The 21,245-nt window shown below is 39.4% G+C and overlaps 1 protein-coding gene across 4 annotated transcripts in view; it reads right to left on the bottom strand.

Moving 5' to 3' along the window:
• Positions 1-7,260: 7,260 nt before the first annotated feature.
• SLC1A3 (solute carrier family 1 member 3) overlaps positions 7,261-21,245 on the bottom strand; it is a gene marked incomplete at both ends in the record, with an annotated part of 62,942 nt that continues 48,957 nt past the window's right edge. For 2 of the 4 annotated variants that reach the window (XM_082012804.1, XM_082012806.1), the window contains 5 exons: positions 7,261-7,465; positions 9,573-9,707; positions 11,170-11,364; positions 14,979-15,212; positions 16,562-16,857. In XM_082012804.1, coding sequence (XP_081868930.1) covers positions 7,261-7,465; positions 9,573-9,707; positions 11,170-11,364; positions 14,979-15,212; positions 16,562-16,857 — 1,065 coding nt within the window. The remainder of the gene's footprint in view (positions 7,466-9,572; positions 9,708-11,169; positions 11,365-14,978; positions 15,213-16,561; positions 16,858-21,245) is intronic. The other 2 variants (XM_082012805.1, XM_082012807.1) reach the window with 2 other exon arrangements.

Genomic DNA, 21,245 nt, shown 5'->3' with positions numbered 1-21,245 from the left:
CAACACCAAGCTGAGACACACCTAAGGGATGGCATGCCATCCAGAGGGACCTGCACAAGCTCGAGGAAAGGGCCTGTGTGAAGCTTACAAGGTTCAACAAGGCCAAGTGCAGGGTATTGTGCCTGGGTCGGGGCAACCCCCAGTATCAGTACAGGCTGGGGGATGAAGGGATGGAGAGCAGTCCTGCCCAGAAGGACTTGGAGGTACTGGTGGATGAAAAGCTGGACATGAGTCGGCAATGGGCGCTCGCAGCTCAGGCCAACCGTATCCTGGGCTGCATCCAACGCAGCGTGGCCAGCAGGTCGAGGGAGGGGATTCTGCCCCTCTACTCCACTCTGGTGAGACCCCACCTGGTGTCCTGTGTCCAGCTGTGGAGCCCTCAACACAGCAAAGACATGGACCTGTTGTAGCAGGTCTAGAGGAGGCCACAACAATGATCAGAAGGATGGAACAGCTCTGCTGTGAGTACAGGCTGAGAAAGTTGGGGTTGTTCAGCCTGGAGAGGCTCCGGGGAGACCTTCTTGCTGCCTTTCAGTACTTAAAGGGGGCTTAGAAGAAAGATGGGGACAGACTTTTTAGGAAGGCTGATTGCGATAGGACAAGGGTTAATGGTTTCAAACTGAAAGAGGGTAGACTGAGGCTAGTTGTAAGGAAGAAGCTTTTCACAATGAAGGTGGTGAAACACTGGCACAGGTTGCCCAGAGAGGTGGTAGATGCCCCATCCCTGGAAACATCCCAGGTCAGGCTGGACAGAGCTCTGAGCAACCTGATCTAGTTGAAGAAGTCCCTGCTGATTGCAGAGGTGTTGGACTAGGTGACCTTTAAAAGTCCAACCCAAACTATTCTATGGTTCTGTGATTCTATGATTCTCTGTGTGTCAACAGGGACAAGGTTTGGCAGGTATAGATTCCAGCTGTGGAAATCTAGCATTTTCATAGCACCATGGGGGACATCGCATTAGCAAGAGGAAGCCCCTTCAAAGAGAAACAATTTAGGCTGGAAGAGAGACTAATAACTGTGTGAAACTCCACTCTGTTAGTAACTAGTGTCAGCAAATTAGCCCATACACCACAATTACCCCAATATGTAAAAGAGTGTTTCAGGAACTGTGGCACATATTTTCCCCAAGACACCTGCGTCTTGCCTGAGAGATGCTCAGATAAAGCACAGAAAAATGAACACACACACACGAAAGCATCAATATAAGAATGAAGTTTTTCACAGCTGAAGCTCTTTAAGGCTGTGCTGTACAGATGAATGAGTATATTCTTTATGTGAATAAATTGGTTGATATAATAATAATAACAATAATACAATAATAACAACAATAACAACAACATTCTGCAGCTGAAACAATGTCGTGTTGTGCTCAACTGTTCATCAGAGGATTTAACTTAATTTTTTTAATTGGAGGGAATATATTACTTTTAAAAAACATTTGCCACACGGCGGCAGCATAATCCAATGAGACAAAAGTTTTGGCTGTCGCTGCTGGGAAACACTTTGCAGTGTTTAGGAGGCTGGTGGTTACAGAGCCATGGTACGTCTGAAAATGAAGTGTTGGCAGCATCTGAATAGCTCCTTTGCACTGTGGAGGCTAAGTGGCACAGTGGGTTAGTACCGTAGTCTTTTTCTTCTGCAGGCTCGGCCTTGCATCCTGGCTTAGCCTGTAAATGAAAGCGAGTTGGGTGGTCTCATCCCAGTCCCCATTTGTGTGTATCACAAAACCGCCAGGCAATTTGGCATGGCCAGGAGCTGCTGCCTGGGAGAGGAGCGGGATTCAAACAGGAGAGGAAGCGCAGGTCACGAGCGAGGTCAACCAGCAGATCCGCGTGCGGGAGGTTTATGTCGTGCCTGCTCAGGCCGAGTCACAGTCGCCACCTCTCATCAGTACGGATTTTATGCTGAATATGTTTGCACTGTAGTTTATTCTCTGTGCGTGAAATCCAAGTCAGATCTTTATTTTACCCTCCTCCCTATCGCTGTTCATGGGAGTTTTGCCAGTGAAAGGAGCCAGCAAGCACCACAGGATTTGGCTTGTTTGTACAATGTACAAATAATGTACAATTACAATGAACAAATTCATTTAAGTTTTCTTTTGAAGAGAAGGCAGTATAAATTCTTAAATACACCTTAATTGTCCACAGCACAGGAGGTAATGGTACAAAGGTACTATGCACTAGGGGCACATCCTCAGGGTTTGGATGGTGCACAAGACGTGACCCAGGTGTGTGTGTGTGTGAGCTCCGTTGTACCAGTTTTCCACAGTCTTGATTTCTCTGGAAACAACCCTGGTGCCAGGGCTATGCTGTTGTCCCCGTTTTGTTGTGAGGGGAACCAAAATGCAGAAGGGCTGTCTCTAGCTTTGTGAAGGAGACCGAGGATACTATTGAGATCTGAATGTGGGTTTATGAAGACCTGCTGCAGTGGAGTTCTTGGAGGAGAAGCTGTAAAAGTTAAGAGTAGAGCCAAGAGAGAAAGTGGGGTAGATGGAGAGAGGAATATGGTACTGCAGAAAACGGGGAACTGGTTGAGGCACTGAAAAAAATGACGATGCAGGAAATGAACGTAGAAGTTTAGGAGCAAGAGTGATAGTAATAAAAAAATATCAGGAAGGAGTTGTTTTTTATAATTTTTATCAAATATCTAGAGTTTTAAAAGGCTCTTAAAAAGCAATAGTACAATGAAGAAAAAATATAAGGAATCAGGAAAAGCAGAAAAATGTGCAATGTCTGGAGAAAGGAAGTTATAAAGAGCAAAGGAAAAACATTAATATAATAATATGCTGCTGAAAAATGCAGTTTTGAGGCAAACACTTGTGAATCTGTGCCAACTTCTGTACATACAATTGGCTTTAAAGTGAGGAGATATTATTATAGAAAAGTTGAAATACTTCATTTTGACGTTTTCCTAGCAAACTGGTTCAACGTTTTAGTTCCAAGTTACAGTTAATTTTACAGCTGCGTTTTATTTTAAAGCAGAGTAAAAGCAATCCAGAAGTGAGATAGGATGTTTCAAGAAGTGGAGAATGAAACATTTCATTATACCTGAAAGAGAGTCTTCCTTTTTTTTAAGCAATAAAAAAATTGTTTCATGATGCCCCGAAGAATTATTTTCCCCAGTTTTTCAGTTCTCTCACTGAAGTGAAAAATCACTTATTTGTGCAGCCCTAGTTGTGTAATGAGGCATGTTGAAGAAAAACTTTGTTTAGAGATGAAAGTGCTCCTGTACTAAAATTTTGGAATTTTAGGTACCTCTGGGTATACATCTGAGGAGCCAGGTGGGGGAGGAGGGGAAAGGAAAGGGGTCACCATGCAGGATTATATCAGCTGACTACAGGTCTCTGTTATCTGAAGGAATCTTGCTGCCTCAGTGATGTTGCAAGTCTGGGTTTTCAGTTTGTCATGCTGGTGTACAAGTCTTTCTCCATCTTCCCAGAGTTCTTTTCCATCTTACTCCATGCTTCCAGGGAAAACCGATCTCTTTAAAAGATGACACAGAAATCCAGTCAGGGAGTGATCTATCAGTTCATCTCAGATTTTTTATCCTGTTCTGGGAAATGGTTGATCACACCAGGAGCATGTTGATCACACACTGTTCATCATGGCTAGCACAACTAGCACACTGTTGATGACACTAGAAGCAAGATACACTCCTGTCCACTATTTCCATTGTAACTGTATTAAGCCAAGCACGTGTTACAGGGTTAGTTGAAAAAGGATGCCCTAAATTTCTTATCAGTTGTGCCTGTGTTGGAACACAGATGTCACTTGTACAAATCCAGTCCTTCAGAAAGGAAGACGGAAATGCTTTCCTGTGCCAGTAGTTGATTTTCCACATGCATGATCACTTTGCTTTGTACTGGCCACACACTGTTACAGAGATGTAAATTCTTGCCAAAGAATGGCATGGCTGTTTTGTACCTCAACTTCCAAATGAAAACACTGCTGAAAAATTATGGAATACCAGACATCTTTATTCTGCATGTGGGCACAGAAGAGTAAGAAAGGCCACTGTGCCAGTAATATCTCCAAGTGGTACTTGGAGATAACTCTCTTTCTTTAGCTCTTCCCATCAACATAGTAATTCTAGAAACACAAAGATACTTGCCTGGATTGAGTGAATGAATGTGTAGATAAGTAGAAAAAAATTGGGAAAATTTATGTCCATGCACTTTCAAACACCATGTCTTTGAATTTTTTTTACAAAACTGGTTGCATTATATATTGTTTTCACCTGAAATACCACAGACAAATTCACAGAGGTCATTGTTCAGTCCTTTGTTGGTGGATGTTCAGCAAGGTAGAACTTCTCTCCGCTGCCTCCGTCTGTTCCAGCCAACACAACTTTCCAGATGCAAGTGATTCAGCTTGTGTCTTCTATACCTTCCCAGCCCTTCTGACAAGACATTCACTTCCATTAGATGATAACTGCTAGCTGAAGTCATTGCTGAATTAACCCTGACACCATCACAAACTGCTTCTGTGAGAAAAAGGGTGGCTGTAGTGGTGTGATGCTGGGATACCCCAGTCAATGGGGGTTTTGGACCATCTAATTATACATCCAAAATGAACTGGCAGCTTTGCAGTAGATGAATCAATGAAAATGTAGACACTTGCATTTTTTAGTATTTTCCAGATATCAGTATGAATTTATATACTTGAATTTGAATGAACTTAAGTAGGATGAAAATTAGTTCTTTTAATTTTTAAATGTTCCTTCCTGCCCCCTTTACTTACTTATTTTTGATCATGAAAGTGTAAGCAGGTATTTGAAGTGAGGAAGCCCTGCTATATAAAAACCCTGCTGTACAAAATGGCCTGGAGTTCCTGAAATACCGTATTATGAGTTTGTTGGCTCTGAGTTTGTGCCTTTGAAAGAAATTCTAAATCACAAAAAAGCAGTAATGTAAAACTATTTTTATTGAAAATACATCTACAAAGTAATGTTTCTCAATCCACTCTGGGTGCATACCAATGCAGAACCGATGAGGGATGGGGAAAGGAATCTTTCTATAATACCTGATTTCCATAAGAAACAAAGTTAGTATAAAAAAAGATCACATTCTTTGTGACACAATTCATTTTTCTCAGCTGATGTCATAGAAAGACAGCCGTTTACACTGTCTTTGCAATGTATTTCCAAACAAAATCTTAACAAAAAATTAAATTGTTATGCCATAAATTCTACAGTTAATGTTTATACACACATTTTGAATACAGTATCTATATAAAAATATCTCTAATTATATATGAGAAAATGCCTGTCTGTATCCTAGATTTGCATTCTGTTAGCAAAAAAAACCCCCTATACTTGTTTTCTTTCAGTCAGAGATTCATTTAGAGCTTTGTTGGTTTGACTGCACCATACTCTGTATTAAACCTTGCTCACTGCATTCACTAGAGAGTTCATGCTCATATTGTCTGGGTTACTCAGCTGGAGAAGGTAGGCAGGAGTCTTCAGTCCTAAAAGAATCAGTCTTGCCTGGGAAAAGATTTGCCTTCAACGAGCATGCTGACATTTTCACTACAGCTACTTGTACACTGTGTTTATGTTCTTTTAGTGAAAGAAGCAACATACTGAGTATTTTTTGAGTGGTAACTGAGGCATCCTTCATTTCCATCGTCAGAATTTTTTAGTAGGGGGAGGGAGAAAGAAGACAACCAAACAGTTTAATGAAAAAAATCACTCGACACTGTTGTGCCTGTCAAGTAATATTTTTTCATTCCCCCAACTGCAACTGCATTATAAATCTTTCCAGTTTAACCTCTATAATAATAGAAGGCAAAAAGGAAAAAAATACATAACTCATGTTTCTAGAAAAGGGACTAATCAGGGAATAATCTTGAAATGAACAAAAAAAGACACAGGATTACAAGTGCATTGTCTTTCTTTTTTCATTCTTTCCTTATCTATTCCCTGAAAGAAGCCTACTGTATTGTGTTTTAAAATCCTTTCCAATTAAAAATTCAACATTTATTATAGTATTTACTGGTTTGCAATTTATAGATTTTTTCCTAGTAGAAAGTAAAAAAGCACCCATTAGTTTTACTTACTAAAGACTTATTTTTCCTTTTTGAGATGCTACTGATAACCACACAAGGATTTCAAAATTTCATATTGAGATAAGGAGCCTTCTTCTCCAGATGTAAAAATGTGAATCAAGCTAATAGCTCTACAACTTACCAGTGGGATGACCAAGCACTTGGGAGGCTTCCAATCAGAAAACCTCCTGTTGGTCTCGGGGATTGAGATTTAGAATCCAGTCCCTTTAACATCTGAGCATCTCACCTGTCTGCACCTTCTGCGGAAGGCTGGGACTGCCTTCTCTTCTTCTTGTTGTGCATGAAGTAGATAACTGGCTTACTCAGAGCATGCTACGCTTTTTTTTCAAACAGAGATGAAGACATGTTGTCTTGTCCCAGAGTCAGTACAGCCCAGGGCCTTGCCCCTACAAACACTTACACGCATCGATTGTTCAGCTGGGTTGTGATGTTGAAATTAAGGGAACACATCCAGATTGGAGGTACGTACGTACATACGTAAATGTTTGCAAGTCAGTGGGAGCTGACTAGGCTAAGTTCTTGTTGAGAACAGCTCAGGCTAATGTAAAAACTGCGTCCAGATAAAATAACTTTCTCAGAAATATTTCAACTCAGCTGATAAAAGTACTGATTTTGGGTATTTTTTTATTTATATATCTTCCCCCTTTTTATGCTTTCAATTAATGACCTTCTTTTATTGTCCTGCTAGTATTTGAACAACAATATAACGTTAGAAAAAAAAAATCAGATAAAAAAGCAAAAATCCTGTTAATTTACTTAGCTGGATGCAGTTACCAGGTTAGAAGTATTGATTGTGTGTTTGTTGATGTTAGGAATTTTGCAACAGGTATTTAAAAAAATAAAACAATTTTCAGGCTCTGTTGTCTGTTTTTACTTTCCAGTTCATAAAAAAAAAAAAATGGTTTACAGGTCTGAGAAAGATATACACTGATTTTTGTTTTTATTTAATTGACAATCTCTCTTTTTTTATCCTCAGTCTAGCAGGACCAGCATTGTTGCCTGTTAATTTATTTTTAAGTGGGAAGCCAACATATACCGTGATCACTGCTAATTTGGAATATATTTTAATTCTTTCCAGTGCTAGCATAAAGGGACAAAACAAGGAATAAGTGAACTTGTTGAATTCAAGATATCAATGGCTGGAAAAAGTGTGTGTTTTCCATACTTGTAGTGTTGGACTCATGCTTTCTTTACCCTACATCTTGGTTTCACTGTCTAATGGTTTCTCACTCTCATTTTCTTGTGAGATCAGTTGATATGGTTTCTTCATTTCATTCTCCTCTATCACAGAATTACCCATTTCAGCATCCCTGTTCTTCAACTCGTGCCGTGATAAATGTTCAACTATTCCTGCTCCAATGGAGTCTCCCAAGACGTTGGTAGTGGTACGGAGACGATCCCTAAGATGAAATAGTAAGTTAGCCTTGATTTCACCACTTGTTCAGGGAAGCATGCAGACCAGCTGTTAAAATGGCCTTTAAGTAGCTACTAGACAATTCAGCTATTTTATGTGTATCCACTTATCCGAACTGTTAATGCCATGATTTCTTCTACAGAAATTAACAAATATACTAGGATTTGGAGTCACAAAATGTATTTAATACTCCTGGCAACTTCACAGCAAGAAACAGCTGTATAATGAGGATGACAAAGGGAGCATATGGCAGATGCTTCTCAGAGGCATTTCTATACTCTGGTGGTTTGAGTTTATATCCTCTGAACACATAAGCCAATAAGAATCTATTTTGTTAGTGTTATTTCCCTCCCAACCATAAACTACAGTAATTAAGAGTGGAATTCTGCTGAACTAATTCAAATTAATCACAGAATCACAGAATGGTAGGGGTACATTCCAACCCTTCATCTAGGTCTTGATGAAGATGTTGAACAAAACTGGACCCAGTACCGATCCCTGGGGAACACCGCTAGCTACAGGCCTCCAGTTGGACTCTGCGCCGCTGACCAGAACGCTTTGAGCTCTGTTGCTTAGCCAGTTCTCGATCCATCTCACAGTCCAGTCATCCAACCCATACCTCCTGAGCTTCACAGGAGACAGTGTCAAAAACCTTACTGAAGTCAAGGTAAAACACATCCACTGCTTTCCCTTCATCTACCCAGCTAGTCACTCCATCATAGAAGGCTATCAGATTGGTCAAGCATGATCTCCCCTTGGTGAATCCATGCTGACTACTCCTGATAACTTCCTTTTCATCCATGTGGCAAGAGATGGCCTCCAGAAGGAGCTGTTCCATCACCTTCCCAGGGATGGAGGTGAGGCTGACCGGTCTATAATTTCCTGGGTCTTCCTTCTTGCCCTTTTTGAAGACTGGGGTGACAATTGGCTTTCCTCCAGGCCTCAGGCACATCTCCTGTTCTCCATGATTTTTCAAAAATGATGGAGAGAGGTGTTGCAACAACATCAGGCAGCTCCCTCAACACTTGCGGGTGCATCCCATCAGGGCCCATGGATTTGTGAGTGTCCAGTTCCGCCCAATGATCTCTAACCCAAACCTCATCAACCAGTGGAGAGTCTTCCTCCCTCCAGGCTTTTTTGCTTATCTCCAGGGTCTGGGATTCCTGAGGAATAATCTTAGCAGTAAAGACCGAAGTGAAAAAGGCATTCAGTAACTCCACCTTCTCTGCCTCCTCTGTCACCAATTAAACTACGATTCAGCCCTCTTAGAGGGCGCTGCCCAGAAGGTGTAGGAGGCAGCGAACACAGAGTGACTGGGATTGTGACTCGCTAAGCGTCCGCTGACATAAGGCTGTAGGCATGTCGTTACGTAATTATCTGAAGACATTATGTGTTGATAACAGCACAGGCAACTTCTTGCAGGCATCACTTGAGAAGGCTGAAAGGTAAAAGCCTCTGGAAACTATAATTAATAGGGGTTAGATGAAATAGATGTCGGAGGAAAGCTTCTGCCTTTGATTTAGCTCCTGGACATGAGGTATTTCCCCATATACTTACAGATATCAGTCTTCTACAAACGGAGGAATAGAAAAACTGAGGGGCAATACACTGTGGTGGCTGGATAAGAATGTTACACAACTATTTTTAATTTCTGTGTCCATGGGGTAGACATATGAACCTTTCCTAGATTAGATAGTCAGCAGGGCTGTGATGAACTGGGTTGGATCTGAACCACCTCTGAGCCTGATTGATGGAAAGGTTTTCATTGCCATCCTACAAAAAATAGAAGGCTAAAGCAATTCTTTGCTAATTTAATTACAGTGTGTTTGAAAGTTTTCTTAGTACCCTAAGGATCTGGGTTTCTAAGAAAGCCTTTTGCATGCAAGAGGACTCATCATTAAGTAACACCCCTCACCATCTGCTTTAAGAAAATATATTAATTGCAAGAAAATATGATTCTTTTTAACACTTCTTTCCAACTGCCTTCCACAGCAGAGGTATTACACCACTGATTGCAGTATTGCCAAAATATCCCTGACTACTGCACTTCTAAATATGGTCTAAGCCCTTAGTGACTCCATAAAAATACTTACAGGAACCAGTCCACTGCAATGATAAGAGTGATATCATCTGTAGGCAAACCTACTGATGTAAGCACAATGACCATGGTGACCAGTCCAGCTTGAGGAATGCCTGCAGCCCCAATACTGGCAGCTGTAGCTGTGATGCTGTACAAAGAGATAGTAAGAGCAGTTAATTGACTTCCATAATAAATTCTCCTCATCATCTGTCAAACATTAAAAACATATAGGAAGCAAGAAGGCATTTGCTCAGTAGTAAATAAAGAAGTGAGCCCAGTCCCTTACCTGAACACTGCATAGATGCAGGGGAGTGTGGATCTTAATCCAAAAAGTTCATACTAAACCTTTATCCAGAACCCTGGAAACATGATTTTGTTAGGTGGTAAATCCCCTACTAGATGCTAAGGGCCAAACAAAACCGTTATAGCTACACATCCCCACCCATTGAATAAACTCACTCCACAAACTCAAACAAGTTAAAAGAAAAGCTGAGGAGGTAATTTTGTCCTGGCAGATCTAATGCAAGAACTTTTATTCTCTGTCCATCTCTCACTATAACTTCATGCCAGGTTAAGTATATGTCCTCCAGCAGTTGGCATTCTGCCATCAGAAAACAGAAAGCTGCCAAGAAACCCTGAATCATAGAATGTAGTAACTTGATAGAAATATGCTTGTTCACACCTGGTTTAGGAAGAATTTGTTTTTGTCAGGTGATTTGGAAGGAACCAACTCTAGTATTAATGAATGTGGAACTACTGTCTCAGAATGTGAAGGCAGTTTTGCCTTCTGTAGATGAATATTGAATTATGCTGGTGGTTTTTATGGAGAGAAGCACTTCTGCTTGAAAACCTTCTACATTCCCAGTTCACCATATCTGAACTTCCAGTGTTCCACTCAGTGTTCCTGAGTGCTAAATATGTCTTTCTATCCTACAGTCTCCCACTCTCCCCTTGCTGACATTTCTTTCTTCTGCACATGTACCCATCACCCTTTTCTCTTAAACCATTTGAGTAGCATAATGAAATTAAATGCAGTTCAGTTATTATCAAGTGCTACTTAGTGGGTTGTTTGCTGTTCCATTTCAAACATGGATGCTTGTGTGCTTGAAAACATACCTATCTTCTCCACCTCTATCAGCTTGTGTAATAAAAGGTATTACTGTTCCTTACACAGCTTGCTCTACTTGTATCTTGAGACCATCAGGACTAGGAAAACACTACCTCTTCCTAGCATTAGCATCGTGATGCTTCTATGCAACTACTTTGTACACGCATTATAAACTACCTGGTACTGATTGTAAGTCCATAGCTCCCAACAGCTCAGCTGCATGAATTCTTAAGAAAGAAAATTTAAAAGTCATTAAAAAGTGTTCTTGTTGACTCTACTAAGTGCGGTGGTAGGTGTGTTACAGTTCTTTAAATGTTTACCTAATGGAGAATATGTGCTGCGAGGCCTCTTCTGTGCAGATGTAAATCATTACAGTTAGCCAGCTACTGTAGCAGTTCTTGTTTTTAGCTCTAGATGTTTTTGTTTAATCCCACATATAACAGCAAGAAGGAGTCATCACAAAGGCGCTTTTATTAGATGTAGGTAATAATGGCTTCTGTACCTGATTGTTATAATCTGCCCAAAGTTCAGATCAAAGTTGTTAACCTGTGCAATGAAAATTGCAGCCAAAGCCTCATATAAAGCAGTTCCATCCATATTAATTGTAGCACCAACTGGGAGTACAAATCTTGTAACTCGTTTGTCTACTCCATTTATTTCCTCTAGACACTTAAATGTAACAGGTAGTGTTGCAGAACTGAAAAAAAAAAGAAAAGGTAATATACAATATAAATTTTACAAAGAGGAAATGAAAAGAGTGTCATGAATTGTGATGACAAGAGAGATTGTTCTGTCTTAATTTTTATGTGATCTACCAGAATATTCTTTTAAAAAATATGAAGGCTGAATTTAAACACTTCTAATGCTGGAGGTCCTTCTCTTATTAATTTGCTGGCTCCCCTGAAAAAAGTCATTTTGATGGACAATTACATTACTTTACTACTTGGGGTTTAACACCACTAGGCAGCTAAGCACTACACAACCACTCGCTTGCTCACCCTCCCTGAGTCAGGATAGGCAAAGAAGAAAAGAACAGTAAAAGCAAGAAAATGCAGGGGTTGATAAAAAAAAGTTTAATAAGTGGGAATAAGATAAGGGGAAGGAGAAGGAAAACAAAAAACCACAAGTGATGCAAAGACAGTCACTCACTACCTCCCACAGGTAGACCAAGGTGCAGCCAGTTCCCAAGTAAAAGATGCCTAACCTCCCTAAAATCCACTCTTTTCACTTTTTATCGCTGAACATGTTGTTATATGGCATGGAATATCTCTTTGGTTAGTTTGGGTCATCTGCCTGTTTGTATGCCTTCCCAACCTATTCTGCACCCCTCAATCTACTCACTGTGGATCCAGAGTGAGAAACAGAGAAGGCCTTGACATTGTACAAATACTGTTCAGCAATAGCTAGAACATCAGTGTGTGATCAGCGTTGTTTTGGTCACAAATCTAAAACATGGAACCATACGAGCTGCTATGAAGAAAGTTAACTCTGTCCCAGCTAGGCACCGCTGGGGGCAGGGGGAGGGGCAGAATTAATTAACCACTTAATCTTGTTCTCCAGCTGCTACATCCAAATATGATATAAATGATAATTTCATTTAAAGACCAACATAATTGAACATCTTGGCTTCATATGCTACAGGAGTACCCATTCTGCCCACGTGATGCCAAATTCCTTTTCAGAGACACTGCTTCAGAAGGAAGGACAGATTGTCCATTTTTTAAGAGCTGTCTGGGCTCTTTGTTCTTAAAGATGTATCTCTATATCTGATCACACCAAAGTAAAGAAGTTCTTCAAGATCCAGAAATTCAGATTACTTTGTCTCAGTGACCTCTTCACTGCTAACCACTTAACAGACTTTCATGCCTTTGCAAACGTCATCAATATTGATAAAATAAAATACTGATAAAATGTAAAGAAGGGCTGTGCAAGATAGTGCTACAAAATCTCTTTGATGACAGTCAACTAACAGTTGAATTTTAAACACATTTTAAATCCACTTGCAGTATAGTATGGTTTATATGATCTCTTGGATCAGTCCAGGTTATTACTCAGAATCTTGAGCAACACCAAGTGGAATGTCTTACAGAAGCTGGAACATATCCTCTTACCATGACTACTGTTATCCAGTTGGAGTTTAATTTTATTTTCTCTTCAACTATGTTGACTGGCATTAGTTTTATTATCTTATTTTATAAATCATTATTAATCAAATTCCTTTTTAGGCATTTCATGAATTTGCAAGGCTTGTCATTAAAATGTCAAATGTGAAGTATGTAATTGTCCCTCTCTACCCATTAATATACTGTCATAGTTTTTCTAAGTCCTGAAGAAGTTTTTCAGTGATATAAAACTTAATCAGATTCTACATTAATGGTCACAGTACCTTCTCATCCAGATCATAGAATCATAGAATCAAAGTTTGCGTTGGAAGGGACCCTTAAAGGTCATCTAGTTCAACCCACCTGCAATCAGCAGGGGCAGCTTCAACTACATCAGGTTGCTCAGAGCCCCATCCAACCTGTCCTTGAATGATTCTAGGGATGGGGCATTTACCACCTCTCTGGGCAACCTGGGCCAGTCTTTCACCATCCTCAGTGTCAAAAATTTCTTCCTTACATCTAGTCTAAATCTACCTGCTTTCAGTTCAAGACCATTACCCCTTGCCCTATTGCAACAGGCCCTACTAAAAAGTCTGTCTCCATCTTTCTTCTAAGACCCCTTTAAGTACTGAAAAGCTGCAGTAAGGTCTCCTCTTCTCCAGGCTGAACAACCCCAAGTCTCTCAGCCTGTCCTCACAGGAGAGGTGTTCCATCCCCTGGATCATTTTTGTGGCCCTCCTCTGGACCTGCTCCAGCAGGTTCATGTCTTTCCTGTGCTGAGGGCTCCAGAGGTGGACACAGATCTTCAAAGTAATCCCAAACACCAGGGACTTGAATTTAGTAATACAGGATATCTGACTTAAAACCTCTGTCTTTAGGAGACAATTTTAAAATCTATTAAAATGAAAGGTGTTTCATGAAAGGTCATATGGTATAGAAATTTATATTTGATTACAATAATCTTTCCTTTCGTCATAGATGCAAACAGGTTTTTTATTCATATGATGTTCCTATGACTTCATCAACAAAGAGCAAAAGTGGCATTTCTGTTACAGATTGTGTATCCATCACTGGCTATCAGGATTTTGAGCACAGAATGTCAGGTGTCTATAAGGGAAAGCATCTCCATAGAGAAGGACCTTGGAGTCCTGGTAGACTGTAAGTTATGCATGGGACAGCAATGTGCCCTGGTGGCCAAGAGGGCCAATGGCATCCTGGGGTGCATTAAGAAGAGCGTGACCAGCAGGTCGACAAACGTTATCCTCCCCCTCTACTCTGCACTGGTGAGGCCTCATCTGGAGTATTGTGTCCAGTTCTGGGCTCTCCAGTTCAAGAGAGACAAGGAGCTTTTGGAGCGTGTCCAACAGAGGACTACGAGGATGATTAAGGGATTGGAACATCTCTTGTAGGGGGAAAGGCTGAGAGACCTGGGGCTGTTTAGTCTGGAGTAGAGAAGGCTGAGAGGGGACCTTATCAATGTCTATAAGTATCTGAAGGGTGGCTGTCAGGACGATGGAGCCTGTCTCTTTCAGTAGTGCCCAGTGATAGGATGAGGGGCAATGGCCATGAACTGGGGCACAGGAAGTTCCACCTGAACATGAGGAAAAACTTCTTTACTGTGAGGGTGATGGAGCACTGGAACAGGCTGCCCAGAGAAATTGTGGAGTCTCCTTCTCTGGAGACCTTCAAAACCCAACTGCACGCGTTCCTGTGCAACCTGCCCTAGGTGACCCTGCCTTGGCAGGGGGGTTGGACCAGATCATCTTCAGAGATCCCTTCCAACTCCTACCATTCTGTGATTCTGTGAAGGGCTCTCAAGCTCTCTCAGAATCCTCTCTGAACTCTCCTGCTTGCTACTTCTTTCTGCCATGCACATCCTTTGCCATCTTCATCCTTTATTAGCAAGCCATTACAAACTATTTAAAAATTTTAAACACCAAGGCTAATCAAAGTCACAAGGATTCTGGCAATATGGTCTGCATCACCAAACAGTGATATGTCATTTAACCTTTGTTCAGGGTTTCTTATAAAAAAATAGAGTTCAGGTCAACATAATGATAATAATTATCTCTGTTGAAGAGCAGCAGAACTGAAATAAAGTGCCCAGGTAAATATTTGAATACAGAGTTAACCAATTACATTAAGCAAAATCGTTTCTCAAACCAGTAATATTATGAAACAAATATGGCCTTAAAATGTTGTATTATACCTGGAAGATGTTCCCAAAGCTGTGACTAATGCCTGGATCAAGCCTCCAATAAATACCCAAGGGTTCTTACGAGTGATCAGGAAGTAGAGAAGAGGTAGGACAATGACAGCATGAATTAGCAAACCGATGATAACTGTTACAGTATACATGGCAAGCTGACCACCGATCACACCCATATCTTCCATCTCAACAATTTTTCCAGCAATCAAGAAGAGGATTCCAAGTGGAGCATACCTGCAGATGAGAAATCACCTCAGTATTGCATTGAACAAAGTAGAAGGTCACTCCCCCATCCATACCTTTGGTGTTTGTATGCATGCATGAATGTAGGATTTCACTGTTAGGATGACTGGGATTATGCAGAAGCAGTTCGAGACTTTAACTCTTTAACTCTTAACAGTTCAACCTGGATTAAACCACAGCAGTGAATGTTTCTGATAGGCTCTGTTGGATTTAGGATCTGGTAAGGATTTCAAGATGTATAGCATGCCTTTCAGACATGTTGGGCGATGACGTCCCTTTGGAATTCAAGTGATATTTAAAAGCTAGTTTAGCCAATTCTAATTCTACCTGCACGAACAAAGGCTCAACTGACATAGCTGTAGACTATGTCAAGTGCACAGTTCTAGTATTTCTCCAGTGTCTTTTCACACTAAATTACCACAGAACAAAATTTTTCCAGCATATCTCAACTGTATTTTAAGCCATCAAATCCATGTAGAAATGTCTCAGAAGTAACAATTCTCATCCGCAGCTTTAACATCTTTAGCATGCTTGTACAGAAGAAGAAAACATTTTTGCTTTGTATAGACGTTTTCTGGCAGAACAGAATTTTAGTTACTGGAAAAAGTATACTAATTTTTAGTTTTGTACCTAGTACATATGTGTGTGTGCTCTTGGGTAGGCTTTTGGAATTTGTTTGTTTGTTTTCTGTAGTAAAGGCCACAAGACACAATTTCTTTCCTTAATTAATCTTCTACCTGACAAATAATGAATCTTCATTGTTGAAAAGACTTCATGCCTAATGTGTGAGGAAAAAGTTATTGATTTTATTTACCTATTGAACACAATAAAGAAAGTAGGAAAATTATGTGTACGTGTAAGCAGTGCAGCTACTATGCAAGGACATATATATACACTACACAACTGCAGGAACCAATTGCGTTGGAAACTAATGATAACAAGGTCTTGCTGTGTAGAAATAAGATTATGGGAGAGGTTTGTTGGTTTCCTTTAGCAAAGCCAGATTGGGGTATAAGGAGCTTTGATAACATATTGTTGTGACTGCTATCTTTATGAAGATGTAGAATGGCTTTGTGTAAGCTTAGTAAGTTCTGCCACAGACCGTGATTTTTCTCATGTCAAAAGCTAAACACACTAAAAGAGTACATAAATTTGGGCAAATAATTGACATACATACAGAATTAGAGTTCTTGGGTTCATTGATGAAAAAAAATTGTAACAGAGTTAAGATCTTATTGTCTGACTTGCTGCCAAACAGGGTCTTGCCTGTTTCAGTGCCTGACTACAATGAAAAAATATTGTTAATAACTTAAAATGGAGTTTATCAGAGAGTCACTTACCACATGATTAGAGCTACCAATCTCATGATAGCCTCATTAAGGCTATCAAAGAAGTCTTTTAATGCCTGACCTTGCTCCTTCATGCTTCCAATCACCAGGCCAAAGCTTATTGAGAAAACCACCAAGCCAAGGGCATTTACTCCATTTACAGAACCTGGAACAGGAACTATTTCCTCTTTCATTTGGGTGAGGGTTTCGATTGCTTCTGACACATTGCTTATTATGGAAGCCACTGTGGATGTGTCATTGGATGGAATATCTACTTTAAACATTCTCTTTTCATAGTTAGTTTTGAACTGTTAAAAATAAAAGAAAGATAGGAATTCTGTGAATTATAGCAAACAAAGGTAAAAATCACACATTACGTTATTAATTACTATTGTATGACATTTGAATTCTTTGTGCAATATTTGTTGGCAAAATGTACTGTGATGAAAACCTGGCTTCCCTGAAAGCAATAAAACCCCACATTAACTTCAAAGCTAAATCTTAATCTTCAGTTTTCAGAACTTGTTTTCTCATAAATACGTCAAAATCAAAGGCAGGATTTGTCATGCTTACGAGTTTTGTGACAAAACTATTGATTCTTAGTTTGCATTTTTGTAAACTGTTATTTTTCCCAATAACTTTTTTCCAACTGTTAAATAAATAGGTCTTTTTTGGCTAGTTAAAATATTTTCATGTTCTCTGGTGTTTCCTTACTTTTTCTTCTTTCTGAATTAGAAAAAGTTAGACTAAAAGTAACTTTAATATATCATACCTCTTTTTTCCTTTGCTATGGAAAAGCCATTAGTAATCTATGCCTTGCAGTAGCAAATCACCACTTTTCTCAATTAAGAAAAGGGTTCTACCTTAAATGCTTCCATTATGGAAGGAGCAAATCAATTTCAAAATCTCAATATGCTCCTAAATGTCTACTTTGAAAACCAATCTTTCACCACCCAATGCTTTTTCAAAGAGAAACGTACATCCTGAATATTTCTGTCTGCGCTCAAAAAGCCCTGCAGCCCTGTCCTGATTAAATTCTGTTAAGCACAAAGAATACTAAATATCACCAGTGTGATGTTTCTAATATATCTCAGAATGCTAAATACCCTATTATGGCAATGGGATGCTTGTGTCAAGGTTATTCAGCAACTTTGGATTTTTATTCCTTTGAGTCTGCCAAGAAAAAACAAGTATTTAATCCAGGAGCTGTAGAACTAATAGTAGCACCTGGAGGCTGTTGCACACTTCGAAAGCATTTGAGTGAAATGGAATACTTATGACAAAGGTGGGAAACCTGAATATCAACACTGACCTAATTTTCTGTTACTTTCCACACCTGAACAGTCTTGGTGCATTCCTTCCACACATTTTCTGCATACCCTTCAAGGCTTTAAGTCTTTCAGAATTTCAAATAAAACGTGCTTACAGGAGATTTATGGAAAGTTTCTGAATAAGATGTAGCAGAACAAATCTCCATGGAGGTCAGATATTCTTGAGTCTTAAATGAAATTTACTAAAACATTTTAAGGTTTGGTCTGTGGTTAGAGGAGACAGCTGAGCTGTTTGAACAGTCGTCTGACATGGAAAAGCTCAGCTCCACTCCCTCACCCACTCACATCCAACCTGTGATAATTTCTCCTCTGTGTCAATTCTGGTTTGATTTCTCAGTGAGATGATTCTGCTTTTTAAATTGGCAGAAAATTTACCAAGCAAAAAAAGTGGCCATTTTGGGTAAAGATTATGGTGGTGAATCAGCTCACTGACTGATTGTCAAGAGAGGGCAAGACACTGAGACTGGAACTACACAGCCAGGGAGAGAGGGATGGGTTTGCCTCTTTAAGTGACAGAGGTATTGTAATGGAAATGGAAATTTTCTAGAAGTTATCTCTAAAGGGTTTTTAATTCAGTCCTGACAGGAATGTGTAAATACTGCCTAACACCATACATCAAAGACTTCTAATTTTTTTTTTTAAATGTGTACAGGTATGATAATTCTGTTACATGTATGTTTTTATTACTGTTTTTCAGTAGGAAAAATCCTTAAGTAAAAATTCCTTAATACAAATAACTGAAGGGTGTAATTATGCTGGACTTGTGGGCACACAGATTAGACAAACATAGAAAAGCAAGCTGCTTAATAAGGACTGGAGTTAAAGCCTAATTTCCTACCAAATTTGCTCTTAATTTCCTACTTTCCCTAGACACATCATAACTGACCTTGCCCTGATTCTCCTCCACTGCCCTCAGGTCCCCCTCTCATTCCTACCTATGTGGGCAGGTCAAAAGCAAGACGCGATACAGCTGTCAGACAGTGTGAGGTGTGTGCTGCCTGGCTGGTTGGCTGCTGCCTGTTGAAACAGCCCACAAGCTAAGTCATAAACTGCTGTTCTTTCAGTGGCAGCACAGTCTTGATTTGCCTGAGAGTTGCACCCCTTGTGTCAAATTAGGTTGGAACTGGCCATTGGGCTCAAAAATTATGAGAGGGCACTGAGAAGGAGTTGGCAGTGAAGTGAATGGCATGAAATTTCTTACCTTTAAAAACCCAGTTAGAAATAATTTTAGGTTGTAATTAACATATTCCTTCTTTTTTGTGCTTTGATTCTTGAATTCTGTCCCAGCCAGGGGATGCCTTTAATCCTTTATAGCTAAATCTCTTTAGGGATATAATATGGATTTTACGACCTCACTTAGCAAAGTCCATTTCCATTTCAGCTACTAGACTGGTACACAGAGATGTAGATCTTATCTGTTGATTCACCCTGTTGGTCAGACTTAAGTATCCAGAAATGTTACTAGGGAGAATAGTCTTTCTAAAACCCCTTCCAGATCAGTGGAGAAATGCTTTATTTAGAACGAGATTGAAAAGGGAATCTGAGCAACGGGAATGAGAGCAACTTTATTTGCTCTGGGACAGTCACTTGAGCTAAGCTTTTTTTTCTTTATTGCTAAATGAGGTTAAGGATAACTCTGTGGATGTTTCTGTCGTCTTATGCCCCAAGTTGTCTATCAAAAGTCATGAGAATCTTCCTGGTGAAGCAAAAGAAATTACAGAAAACAGGAAATGGAGATATCTACTAAGAAAAAATTGTAGGTTGAGCTTTATTCTTGTTAGTGCTTTTTCAGATGACACTAAAGGCAAAACACAAGATTGCCTGACCACAACAAAGCACATTTTCTGTGTGTGGAATGGTGAAAAGCCAACTGTTTATAGGAAGTGACAGGATGAAAGACCACCTTCAAGATGATAGAAAATGTCAAAGGTTTTGAAATAGATGAGGTAACAGTAGAGTTAGCTATTACTGCTCTGCAGAGAAACTGGTGATAAGAGATCATTTTGTCAGCTTTTATGAGATTCTTACTTTCAGGCATATCTGTATCTTGATGGGAATCAGAGTTATCAGCTGCTCATGTACCTCAAACTAACATTTTAATATCACACTGTGATTCTGCAGATCCTTGTTCTTTTGCAACATTCAGTTAATGCAAGAAATTAGACAAATTAAAACTGCTCATATAACAGACTGTAGGCTTAAAAGTCTCAGAAGAGCTGTTTATGTTTTATTAGAAGTCCACACACCTATACTGATAATCTGTGATGGACTAGACAACATCACTGAAGTCCCGTCATTTCTGAGGATGTTTGGTGCATTTTGTCTCCAGGCAGAGGTGTTTTTGCCTGGTCAGATTTTAGATACAAAATGTTCATAATTTTCCCTTAAGTTCATGTATGGAGAACAAATTAGGAGCAAAGTAAATATTATTTGGAACATATTAATACAAATATCTTGCAATGAACAACTTTATCTGCAAGTAGGATATAAAAATGTCATTTCTGCACTTTCTCACAAGACACATGCTAATGAACAACTTTGAAATGAATTTTAATTAAGTTATCTTATTATGAAATAGGCAATATAATTACTTTATTGCATAATATAATGAATGCGCTCTTTACACTTTTATTATTATTTTGTTTTCATTAGTGGTACAAGATACTGACAGTCATTTGACTTGAATATATTGCATGACTTTTTAAGAAGCAACATTATAACATGGCAGTAGCACATTCCAGTGGTTACCTTGCAGACAAGGTAATTGCATGGGTAACTGCTCTGTAAACTCATTAATTTACTGTCAGTACCCTGAGACAATATAATTAGCACTGTCTGTGCTAAGTCTGTATGATTATGTAGTTTTTAGTGAGCAATGATTTTAAAAGCAACAAATTTGCTTAAATGCAAGCTTAAAAAATTATATTAAAATAATTGATTTATTGATTGATAATTTGATAATTAAAATGATATCCCATCTTCCTACCTGATTTTTTCTTTCCTTTCCATATGGACATGCATGAAAGCATTCTAAATTGTCTGCAGAAGAGCTGATGACACAGGTTAAAATATATCTTAACTAGCCAAAATTATCATGAGGAATAAACAGCATATATTAATTAGTATTCATGTCTGGATGTGTGATTAACACTTCCAATCCTCTTGATAAGGATGAGTTCAGGAAAGAATATTTAATTAAAAATAGCTCAGAAGAAATGCAGTTATCATTCAGATGCACTTTTCCAGTTCTTTAAGCTTCAGCTTCAGCTGGCATCACATTCCACCTATTCACAACAGAATGACCCTCCCCAAATTGTTTGACTCGTTCTATTTCTCTTGGTATACCACGTTCACTTGTGTTTCTT

The sequence above is a fragment of the Phaethon aethereus genome (assembly GCF_964289735.1).
Source record: "Phaethon aethereus genome assembly, chromosome: Z".
NCBI lineage: Eukaryota > Metazoa > Chordata > Aves > Phaethontiformes > Phaethontidae > Phaethon > Phaethon aethereus.
Note: the sequence above shows the minus strand (reverse complement) of the source record. Positions and strands in the feature narration are given on the sequence as shown.